The 12,500-nt window shown below is 46.2% G+C and overlaps 1 protein-coding gene across 2 annotated transcripts in view; it reads right to left on the bottom strand.

The window, feature by feature from the left end:
- Nucleotides 1-11,958, bottom strand: part of LOC115549570 (uncharacterized) — a 13,092-nt gene extending 1,134 nt beyond the window's left edge. Inside the window, exons 1-10 of one of the 2 annotated variants that reach the window (XM_030364845.1) lie at nt 11,575-11,958; nt 10,194-10,355; nt 8,838-9,035; nt 8,020-8,178; nt 7,068-7,148; nt 6,405-6,561; nt 6,086-6,130; nt 5,202-5,699; nt 2,680-4,310; nt 1-2,355 (exon numbers count right to left, since the gene is read on the bottom strand). The exon at nt 1-2,355 is cut by the window's left edge and continues 1,134 nt beyond it. In XM_030364845.1, the coding sequence (XP_030220705.1) occupies nt 2,308-2,355; nt 2,680-4,310; nt 5,202-5,699; nt 6,086-6,130; nt 6,405-6,561; nt 7,068-7,148; nt 8,020-8,178; nt 8,838-9,035; nt 10,194-10,355; nt 11,575-11,805 (3,210 nt within the window). In that variant the 5' untranslated portion in view covers nt 11,806-11,958 and the 3' untranslated portion in view covers nt 1-2,307. The remainder of the gene's footprint in view (nt 2,356-2,679; nt 4,311-5,201; nt 5,700-6,085; nt 6,131-6,404; nt 6,562-7,067; nt 7,149-8,019; nt 8,179-8,837; nt 9,036-10,193; nt 10,356-11,574) is intronic. The other variant, XM_030364846.1, reaches the window with a different exon arrangement.
- Between the last annotated feature and the right edge of the window lie 542 nt (nt 11,959-12,500).

Raw genomic sequence — 12,500 nt, 5'->3', positions numbered from 1 at the left:
TGTTTGTATTGGATGTACTACATATGATATGAAAAATATATGCACGTGAGATGGAGGTTAAAATCAGTTTTTTTGTTTTGAAAAGCGTTATGGTGGATAGAATTATAGGAGATAGTCATAGTTATACAGGTCTGGTCAAAAACCTCCAATTAGCTATCGGACCCCTTTTATGTCAATCTACTTCCCAATTAGCAAGTTCAACCCAAATATATATTTTTTAATTGAAGTTTTACTTGTGATGTGTATGAAATACTTTCTTATTTATGATTGGGCTTCGATGATGGCCCCACCACGCCCATTTAAAATTTAGAAAAACGAATGGAAATGGATTGATCAAAATGAAATTACATTAGTAGTCTTGTCTACGGAATAAATGTGAGGACACTCATTCATAACTAATTTGAATGAGATAATGAAATAACAAAACCATATTTTCCAGTAAGAGCTCAAAACTACCCTTTCATCACTACATAGGCCTACTGGAATGTATGAATCTTGAGTAACCTTGTCTTACTATACCTTGGTTTTTTAGGTTTAAAAAAATTATAAAACCGAAACAATTAAAATGCGTGCAAAAAAACATTTTAATTTCTTAAATAATGATATCACAATTGTATCGCATTTCCCTGTTTAGACAACCAGCATATGTTGTTAAGGGTACAGTGTTTACATTAACTTGCATTTATTTTTTTGATTTGCATTTTGAATATGTTTAACTTGCAATTTTCACAGTGTTGTTATGTTCGAGACCAGAGAGGGTGTGTGAGGTAGGCATGAACTGAAACTCATCCACTGAATTCTGTCTTCAATAACTGCTGTTGTATGATGCTGGGTAAAGTTAAGGTTGGTAAGGTATGGTAGTTCAGACATTGTAACGGTAGTGTGTATTTTAATATATTTGTAAACAGCATAAAAGACTGGTGACATGTTGTCTTTAGAAGGTCCTCTTCCCTTTTTTACTGGGAATTAGGGACAAATAAAAAGTTAGAAGGGTTTTTTGTGTGCATTTTCGTCTTTAACCAGGCAGTAATTGTTTTGTGTATGACACAATTTAAAAGACATGTCCTTGATAAAATGGCATTATTGGGTAGGCCACAAGATCAGACAAATTAGCATACAACAATACAGAAATGATTGCATCTTGTCATTACTACACCACACATTTGTTGAAAGTTGCGGAGAGGGCAAATTTTGTTACTTGCGTCAAAACTTTAGTTTTTCTTTTCTGGGGCCCTTTAAAAAGGAAATTAAAGGTGTTCATGCAGTTAGATATACAGTTTGTTGACATGTCAACAGAATAGAACTAGCTACATTTGTCATCAAACCCAGAGCCTTCAATAGGCAGAGTTTGGGCATTCCAAGTGTTCCGTGGCAGCCATATTAGCTTAGTAACATTCCCTCAACCTTTCTCAGGCCGACAGGCGATTCACACGGCAACATGATGTTTAGAATGCGGGGCCTTTCCAGGGAGGAAACCGTGCATGCCAGTTATCGTTACTTTACATCTCACAAATCCAGAAACATGATGCTTGCTGTACATCCTGATAACAAACTCTCTCTATGGCACTGACCTAACACGCTATAACTACTTATTGTTAACTATATAATTATCATAACCACAATAGACTACTTCTTTAGAGTAGATTATATTATATTTATATACATGTTACCTTTGACACAGTTTACTTACATGGCACCAGCACCTAAAAAAATCCCCATTGGAAATTGATAAGCTTTTTTTTCAAAAAATAACTTCAGTCTCATTACAGTGTGTTAGCAGCAAGGTACATAAATAACATAAATAAAAAATTATACTTTTTAGGACTTATTTAGCCTTTCTTCTCGTGGGACATATACAGTAGGCCTAACCAGTATGCTAAAGATGTCTTTCCTTCTTTGTTTCCTTATCTCAATTCTGGGAATGTTCAGCAGAGTTGCTGTTTTTCAAAAAAGGAGTAGATCAATAAATAAATAATTAAATACAGAAAAAAAAGTTAATAAATAAATACATGTTCATTGTGATTAGTGCTGTCCTATGAAATAATAGCTGTGTAAAATCTTTTGTCTCTTCTGCTATCTTTTTTTGGTAATTTAACCGTTACACCATAAATCGCAAAAATATCAATAGCCTTCTGTTTAAATATCTTTTTGTTCCCCCCAATTTTATTTTACAAGACCTTTCTCAATTGTACCCTCCGCAGGTTTCCCTCGATTCTTGTCTTCCCCCTGCCACCCGTGGTGACTTACGCTATGATAAACGGCAGCTGTGTTGGTCAGGTGGTTGACACTCGTAGGCCAGTGGTCAGGTCACTTTAGGTCTACGCCCTGAGTCTGCGACTGAGCCTTTTCCTTGGCCTGGGGAAGCAAAAAAATGACATTTTCTGAAAACCAAGGCATATTGTATGCCCACAGATTGTTTTGTTCCTGATAAAACTGGACTAAAGTAAAATAAAAATAAAAATGATTTCAAGATCTATGTTCACAGATTCTCATCTGTGATCATCGAGTTATCGTTATGGTTTTATCTGTAAGTGAACTGTAGCGTGGATTATTCATCGTTTTTCCTGAGGTAAGCCTGTCAAGCATAAGCGCAGACATAGTAGAATATGGCAATTTGATACCAAAGACAACTTAGTTTGGAGAGCACATGTCTACCCTGTGTGTATTACTCCCACTTACCAAGAGCGAAGGACGAGGAGGCCTCATTGGTCGCACTGGTCGCACTGGTTGCACTGGCCGCACTGGTTCTATTGGTTCCACTGGCTCTGCTACAGGGTTTCCCTGTCTGTGGGGAAGGGGCTCCAGGTCATCAGCTACGTCATCACAGCCGATGTAGCCTCCGGCACTAAACACGGACCCTAAGTCGCCTTGTAACAAATTTTGGCCCGAAGAAACATTAAATGTGGCAGGGTCGCTGTTGGTGGACATGTTACTCGTGGCTTGCTCTTGGTCTACTGACATGCTGAGGAGCTCATCTTTGTAAGTGTTGCAGTTGTTGATACTGCCAGTCGTGTTACCGAGCTCCAGACCCTCCAGGTGCATGGCCTCGGGGCCATTGGAGACCTCTGATGCCGGAAAACCGGAGGAGCTGTTTGCAGGGTTAGCGCTGTTGGAGATGTTGGACTGTGTGTCTGTGTCTGGATTGAAGTACATCTCTGAGTCTTGCTCACAGTGGTGGTTATTGTTAGCCTCCGGTAAAGCCTGATTACTTAGAAAGTCCAGCACCTCCTGGTTATCATGGCTTCTGTAATCTTGCAGTTCCTGGTTTCTACTGAATCCTTGGAGTTCCTGGTTGTCTTGGCCACAGAAGTCCAGAACCTCCTGGTTTTCATAATAGGAAGGAGCCCGTGGTTCCTTGTTGTTGATACTTGTTTCTACTACTTCCTGGTTACATTGCTGTGGTAGTTCTTGTTCATCTTTGTCATGAGATACCATCGGTTCCTGGTTGTCATCGCAGAAGGGTTCCAGCACTTCCTGGTTAAGAGGACTAGACAGGTCAACCAACTCCTGGTTCTCAATGCTGAACAAGTCCAGAACATTCTTGGTATCGGACATACTTGGTTCCAAAATCTCCTGATTTCCATTGCTACAGAAATCCAGCATTTCCTGATTGTTTTGGTTACATGGTTCAAGCACTTCCTGGTTGTCCTGGGCGAATGGATCCACAACTTCCTGGTTACTATAAGGTTCTACTAGCTCCTCGTTGGTAAAGCTACAAAGTTCCACCTCCTCCTGGTCGTCATGGCTACACACCTCAAGTACTTCCTGGTTCTCCTCCTCCTGGCTCAGCTTAAAGCCATAGGGGTCAACCACATCCTCACTGGCTACCCGGGAGGCGCTGAGGTCAAACCCATAGCGATCAAAGTTGAGCTGAGAAGAGGTGGGTTCTGGGTCAAAGGCCAAATCAGGATCATTCGATTCTGGGCTGAGATCTTCCTCATCGTCAGGATCCAGAAGGCTGTGAGTGGAATGTTCCGGACTCAGTTTGAACCCGTACGGGTCAAAGGAGGAGTGGGTGGATGGGTAGCTCATCTCGAAACTGCATTCATTCATCTCTGAAGTGATCTGCGTCGAGGGATTTGGAGCATCGACTGAGTCGTGGTGAACCAGCGTTAGTTGGGGTTCTACCTCGAAGCTGTTGTCCGTTTCTGACTCAAGGGGCTGTGCTTCTAGGCAGGAAGTGACCTCACAGGAAAGGGGCTGCTCTGTGATGACAAGCTGAGTCATGTCGGATGCGGTCTTGATTGCGTCAGGTACGGCACCAGAGGGCGCCAGCTCAGGGGAATATTGAGCCGAATCGGAACTCAGACCTACAAGAAGAAGACAGGGCTAGATGAGACCTCGAGGGGACGCAGCACATTAAGCAGGGCCAGGGTTCAACGCCAGAGCAGTCTAAGCCCTCTCTATTTTGAATGTGCTGCTCTTTCTACCTCTCTGACACCAGCAGGAGAGTGGCAGCCAACAAGACTCAGGGACTGCCGGGTTTCTTTCATCTATCTAACACTTCTTATCTGTCTATCTACTGTCATCAACACATTTTAAATTGCTGGTTGACGTTGATGTGGAATGACGTTAAGGTCATAGAAACCATAGCCAACAGTAAAACAAATTGTTCCGAATGAACAAAACAATTCACCTCCACTTGAGATAGACTCCTTAAAACAGGTAAATTGCAGGAGTTTAGCAAATAACATCAAAAATAACCTTATTGAAATGACTTATATATCTTATATGTCTGCAATGGCTCTTAACACTGGTTCTTCCTGTTGGTGGTATTGTTCAATACAGAGCATTATCTGTAATTAACAAATACCTGTAGTGTTCAATAATAAAAACACTGGACATGGGTATTGGCTTCATCATTTACATTTACATTTAGGGCATTTAGCAGACGCTTTTATCCAAAGCAACTTACAATAAGTATATTTGTCATAAGAAGTGAAGCAATATATGGCTGTCGGTACAGTAAAGATGTTCATAGAACCAAGTGCAAGTACTAACAATCGCTAGGCTAACCCATTCCCCGTGTACAGCAGTGATAGCAGCTACTGCAGATGCTACACAATTAAGTACTACGAATAAGTAAGTGCGTCCATTAAGTGCGTACATTAAGTGCCAGAACGTACAACATACTATGGTGGGCGGGAGGGGCTGGATCATCAAACACTTATATACAAAGGTTTCATTAATTCCAAGTTGACCTTTGACCGCCGCGGTGCTGTTCTTCCCGCCGGCCGCGTCCCCGGTCAGGGAGGCCAGGCTGAGCTCCTCGATGTCCGAGGGGGGGGAGACGGCGGCCAGGTCCAGCTCGTAGCCGTTGGGGTCCGACTCCACCGAGTACTGTCCCTGGGACCGCCAGCCCCGGGACGCCGCGTCCAGCCCCAGGTCCTCGGAGGAGGACTGGATGGGCTTGAACCCCCGTGGCTCGGCCGGCGCCGCCCGGTCCGTGGCGTCCGCCGCCATGGCGACGGCGTCCAGGTCCTCGCGGCTGTAGCTGATCTCGATGTCGCTGTCCTCGTCCGGGAACTCGGACTCGAAGCACTGGGTCCCCGTGGACGCTTTGTGCTCGACGCACGACAGGCTGGTGTCGGCGTCGTCGTTGGCAACCGCCGCCGCCGCCGCCTCGTCTGATCCCGGCGGGAACAAGATGTCTGCCGCGAACGGGTCGGTGCCTTTGAAGGGGTCTGAGGCGAAGACGTCTAGCGGGAAAGGAAGCGGGAAAAATGTTTGTTTTTGTTTTTAAAGATTTATTTTAGAATGTTTTGTCCTTTTGAGTGAGTAAGACTGGAATGAATGTGAGAGAGAGGGGAAAGCATGCAGCAAAGGAACACGTGCAGGAATCGAACCCGGGTCACTGCAGTAAGGACTGGGCCTTAACGGTACACGCTCGACCCAGTGAACCACCAGGACCATCCTGTTAATGCGGTTTGGACCTGACTGTCTTTCATGAGATACACTGGAATATATCTGTTGCATAACTGCTGGTTGTGTATTGCAGTGGGATTTTTAAGCTGTGAAAGGGATCTATTGAGGTATGGCCATCGCCACGCACCTTTATGGTTGACTGTTCATATAACCTACTTACCTGAGGAATCCGTCTTTGGGAACAAATCTTCATTGAAAAGATCATCTGGAAGTGAGGGAATATCTGATCAATCTGAAGTTCATTGTAAAATAATAATTTCATGGAACAAAATAAGTTGCTTGTGTAAGTATTTTTGAAATGCTGAAGTCACAAAAGCAAATTCCAGTACTCTGCTTAAATGTGACCTTCAATGACATTGCTTGTTCAACTGTGAAATCAAAAACGGCCTAAATGCCAACGTGCATTAATGTGCTGCCCTACCATCAGGCCCCTGTGTACCTGAGAGGGTCGGCTTCAACGTGGGGGGCTTGAGACGTACCTTCGGCCTGACCGTGAACGAAGGGGTCGGGTTTGTAGAAGTCCAGTTGGTCCACGGGGTCGGCGCTGGCTGTCAGCGCTTCCTTCTGGTTGTCAGTCTTCCTCTCCGCGTCCGTGCTCCTCTGGGTCGGTTCAGGCCCGGCCTCAGCTCCCTCCGTCTGCATGGGACGGGCGATCAGAAGATGGATGTGAAGAAGAATTTCTATCAGTTTGCTATTCTTTTTTAAGACTTACGAGATATATACATTTCATATGTCTTAAGGGGTGCATATGAACGACTAGTGTATTTACTGCCGTTCATTACATTGTAATTTCAAGAAGACTGTGTGAAATCATGTCTTTTTTTTATTTATTTTTTCAAGGTTCAATAATATACAAGTAAGAGTAGGTATGAAATATGAATAAGATGCATAATTCAAATATGTACATATATGACTATTAATAGGGTTGGACTTGAATAGCATATAGTTAGCATATTAAATAATTAATAAATGATTACATAGTATAATATTGCCTACTGGTACATAATTATTTAATTATTCAATATTATCTTATTTTGGTCAAAATAAATGCGTTGTAAAAGAGTGGCCACATTCGTGTTAGGATGTAATGTTTTATACATGATTGAAGGTTGTTAAATGGGTTAAAATGCGACCACGGTTACCTTTGGGGCCTCCAGAGAACTCTCAGCCACTTCCTCTCTGGTCCCTGTCAGGTTGTTATTGAAGGAAGAACTGCTGGTCCTCTGATAGATGGAGGGACGGACAGAAACACACAGCGAGATGTGAGAGGACAACTAGAGGGAACAACATGTCATTAATTAAATCATGAAGGAACCGTGTGGCTATCTGCTGCAACTCTCTTTCATTCCGAGCTCACACTACAGGACTAGCAAATTCAAACGCGAGGAGAGAAGCTTACATCTAGCGACTGTCAAATGACCGTAGTGGTGAATACCGCAGTACAGCACACACTAACCAGTCTAGGTAGGACAGAGAATTGCCCCGGGGCCTAACACGTATTCTACACGACTATAAAACACAGAAATCTCCACAGACAGTTTGTCCTTTGTCGTGTCGTGTGAGCTTGGCATAAAAGTTTCGCGCAAAACCATTTTTCAGAACAACAAGCGCTATCGCCAGGGCAGCTGGCACTGCCCAATGACTAAGAAATGCACCGTTCACAACACTCTCCTGTTCTAAAATTAGTTCATCATAACTGCAAGACCAAGAAAATGTGAGCCTCGAAATACATCTTCTATTCTTTGGTCCAAGCACTTTGAGTTTGACCTCTAACGTACTTCTGTTCTGCCCTGCACTCCCCCACTGCGCTGAAAGGAGCCATTCAGCAGAACCTTAGCCTTGATAGAGTTGCTCCCGACCGGACTCCTGTTTCAGCATCTACCCTTGTGCTCATACGGTCAGATGCCAGCTAAGGAGACGCAAGCTAGAAGATCATTTTGTAATGTAAACAGAGGAACCGCAAACACATCGACAACACATCCAACTTTCGTTCAGCAGTTATAGGGAACGAGGTTTAGGTTTGGGAGTCTCTTGGAGCCTCTCGGGCTGCCGGGTGGCGGAGGCGTTGGCTCCGTCCTCCCGTGCGCGGCGTACCATGATGAAGTCAGCGTACGCCGGCAGTGATTGGCTGCGGCCCCAGGGCCTCAGCGGGAGGGGGTCGTCTTCGGTGGTGTCGGCGGGCGATGTGGACTCGTCCAGCTGGCTGTCTGGAGTGGCAGCTCCTCCTGACAGAGAGCACAGAGCGCTCTCCTCCTGCCGGCCGACACAGGACCCAGTCACCGACCTGGCTTTACAGTCGTACTGATGCATACTTTTGCGCATTATATGAAATATATATACATATATTCTGTTTCCTTTGTCCAATGCCATAACACATCATTCAGTTATCGTTTTTAGCATACCATCACACGCTTATGTTACGTTTTTTTATATCGCATGGCTTCATTACATCTGCATATGGATGTGTAAGCCGGGCAACTCAACACACACACACACAAACACACACCAACAGCCGCACACACACACAAACACACACACGGTTAACATATAACCATATACATGTTCAGATTAAAAAATATATTGGATTTTACTCTACTCCACTGTATTGTATTGTAGGTCCAATGTGTTTGAGTACTTGCTTTATCAATACAATTAGTACATGCTACACGTGAACCTCCTAAGATGGCGCTATTTGATTGGTTCGCTATCTCAGGATATTGGGCAATATCCCATGATTGAGATCTCAAACTCGGGATATTATATAAAAACAAATAAATCCCAGCAAAAAGTGTTGCCTTGTTTATTTTGGGAGTGTTGACGTGCAGTACACACTAAAGCAGTCCTCCACCTCCCCTTCGGTGAACCACTGTTCATCATTATTAAGACCAGTACGAGGACGCCTGTGGCCCCACCTGCAGGATCTCCTCGTAGGACTGGCGGATGGAGTCCTGCAGCGGGTTGTTCCTCTGGCCCGCCTCCTCTGCCCGCCGCTTGGCGTTCTTCACCTCCTCCCGCAGCTTCTTCAGCCTCCAGCGGGCGCGCGCCAGCTCGCGTTCGTACTCCTCCACCTGGCCCTCCTTCTTACTCTCCTCAGCCTGCAGGGACAGGATCTGGAGAGGAGGGGGAGGAGGGGAGGGGGGAGGGAGGGGGGAGGAGGAGGCAGGGGGGAGGGAGGGGGAGAGGGAGGGGGGGAGGAGGGGGAGGAGGGGGGAGGGGGAGGGAGGGGAGGGAGGAGGAGGGGGGAGGGGAGAGGGGGAGGGGGAGGGAGGGGAGGGAGGGGGGATGGGGAGGAGGAGGGAGGAGGAGGGTGGAGAGGGAGGGAGGGAGGGGAGGGAGGGGGGGAAGGGGAGGAGGAGGGGGGGAGAAGGAGAAGGGAGGGGGAAAGGGAGGGGGGGGAGGGAGGGGAGGGGGAGGGGGGAGGGAGGGGGAGAGGGAGGGAGGAGGGGGGAGGGTGGGGGAGAGGGAGGGGGAGGCAGGGGAGGAGGAGGGAGGAGGGGGGAGGGGGAGGGAGGGGAGGAGGAGAGAAGGGGGAGACAGAAGGAGAAATGAGGGGGTGTCAGTAAATTGTTGTTGTCCTGTCGTGGTTCCTGGACGGGGAGGGGTTGGGAGAAGGAGGGTGCTGGCTTCCTTTCAAACTAATGTTTTATTTTTTTTAGGATTTATTGTGTCTTTTATGGTCCCTCGAAAAAATGCATTATCAAGGAAGCAATGTTGAGAAGGAAGATATCAGTTATTAAACCCTCAGTAATAAATATATTCTTCAGAATGAAGATATCATTTTTAATACCCTCTGGAATAACTGAATCTGGTGATGGACTAGAAGATATCAGTTATTATACCCATGATGCATTCCCTGTAGTTTAGTCAGTTGGTAAGAACAGGGAAACAGGGATTTGTTTGCAAGCGATCTTTCTCAGTTTCATGGTGTGTTGGTGGTTCAAGTCAAGTTCATTTATTCGGTTTAGAAATTTGGTTTGGAGACATGTTATAGACAAACTGCTGCATAGACAAACATGGAACAAAAAGAGACAACAATGCATAAAGACAGTAGAACATCCAACATAGACAGAAGGTACATAGTCAAAAGTCAAAGTAGCCAAAAGTACAGTGCTAGTGTACACCGTTAAGTGCAGTGCACAGTAAAGTGCTAGTGCATGTTAGAGTGCTAGTACATTAGAAATGCTTGTTTATTTCTAATGTACTAGCATTAGAAATAAACTGAAACTTTGCTGTGACGTTGGAGAGCTAGCCCGTAGACGGTGGAATACCTTCTGACTCTCCTCCACACATAGCTGCCTGGTGCTCTTGATCTGCAGCTGCAGCTTCTCCTTGTGCTGGTCCAGCTTCAGCAGGGTCTCCTCCAGGTCCCGGACGTCCTGCTGCTGCTCCTGCAGCTCCAGGCTCTCCAGCGCCACTGCATTCTCTAGCTCCTACACACTCACACACACATGGACAGCGGCACGCACGCACACAGGCACACGCACACGCACGCACACACATGCACACACACACATACACGCACACACACACACACGCATGGACACACACACACACACACACATACACGCACACACACACACACCCGCATGGACACACACACACACATACACACACACATACATACACGCATACACAAACATACACACATACAAACACACACACACACACACACACACACACACACACACACACACACACACACACACACACACACACACACACACACACACACACATAAATACACCAAGGCAAAGAGAAGGAGAAATCTTTTAAAGAATTAAGCATGAATCAGAAGCACATGTTTGTTAAAAATAATAATAATAATAATAATAATAATAATACAATTAGTAATAATCATAAACAATAATTAAAACACCACATGGATGCAAACAAACACAGGAACCCACATTAACGTACGTAAACAATGAGCTACTCTGTTGTCATGCGTGACTCCCTTGCCCCACTGAACACCCTTAATGCTACCAGCTTGTGTGTATTGTTGTTTGTAAGGTTAACATCATTAAATGTATTATTGTAAACTTGCTATATTATAATGTTAAATCTTGAAGGATATCTATGTTTATTATATGTGTTGCCTTAACGAAACACGTTTGGCTTCCTTTACCGGCAGCAAAGCTAAGGCGTCCTTATCATACTTTTGACCTTAAAATGCTTAGGCCTGTACTATTATGTAGTCTATAGCATGACACAAGAGCCTTTTGAGATACTGCAGCAATGTCCGACACTACGTCCGACACTCGCCCAAGAGCTACTGCTTTCATATCACGACGGAGGGGGGAGTAATCATCATCACATGAAATAAGATGACAAAACATCCCGACGGGCATGCGTATGCATGCCCGTCGGGATGTTTTGTCATCTTATTTCATGTGATGATGATTCTGATGTGAAATGTAACACACATTCAGCCGGTGCACCTGTCATACAACACCTCCCAGTGCACCACCACAGTCACACTCACATAACATCTACACACACACACACACACACACACACGCGCTTCTTACGTGCATGTTACACGACATGCGACTACATGGACACCGACAGTGCAACCGACTCCATGCAAGCATTTCCCGGCGTGCACACACAACGCGGGCTGCGGACCGACACACAAACAGTCGCACACACCAGGGCCAGGTGCTGCGGGCGTCTTACTCTGATCTCTGCTGTCTTGGCAAGGATCCTTTCATCCGTTTCCACGACGCCCGTATCCCTGGGAGACGAGGACCAGCACAGGAGGCAGGAGTGTTTTAGAATGGAGGAGAGCGAGCGCTCGTTCATCCAGCCCCCCTTCCCCCCGTCGCTCTTTACCTCCGGCACGGGCTCTATCTTCTCCCCCTGCACCGCGGCTTCCTCCATCGCTGCCCTTATCTCTCTCTCGCTCTCTCTCTCTGTCTATCTGTCCCCCGCTCTGTACCGTTTCACTGTCTATCGTCTCTTTCTACGTCTTCCTCTCTGTGTGCATCTCTCTCTCTCTCGCTCTCTCTCTCTCTCTCTCTCTCTCTCTCTCTCTCTCTCTCTCTCTCTCTCTCTCTCTCTCTCTCTCTCTCTCTCTGTGCCTCTACGCTGCAAAGGAGGAGCCTTGAGAGTGAGTGTGTGTGGGGGGGTGTGACTGTGAGCGAGAGAGAGAGAGAGAGAGAGAGAGAGAGAGAGAGAGAGAGAGAGAGAGAGAGAGAGAGAGAGAGAGAGAGAGAGAGAGAGAAGTCGTGCGCATTGAGAGATGGATGGGGGATGGGGGGGGCAGATTGCACCATGTTCGGCGGCCAAAGAGGGGGGATGCGTCAGAGGGAGCGAGAGGGAAAGAGAGGGAAAAATGCAGGGATTTAAAAAGAGGCGGAGGGGTGTGAGCGAATGCACTGAAGTCCCTTCTCCCTCTGACGAGCCTCCCCTTCCCTAATCCCTCCTTCCTTCTCTACCGTCTAAAGTCAATAAAGCCCGACCTTCCAACCTGAGTCCCTCACTTTCCCCCCCCCCCCCCCCCCCCCTGTCATTCACTATCCATCTCTTCCTCCCTCACTCTCTCTCTCTCTGCCTCCCTGCTCGCCCCTTCTTCA

Source organism: Gadus morhua, chromosome 8 (genome assembly GCF_902167405.1).
Source record: "Gadus morhua chromosome 8, gadMor3.0, whole genome shotgun sequence".
Classification (NCBI taxonomy): domain Eukaryota; kingdom Metazoa; phylum Chordata; class Actinopteri; order Gadiformes; family Gadidae; genus Gadus; species Gadus morhua.
This window is presented reverse-complemented; position numbering and strand designations above follow the sequence as displayed.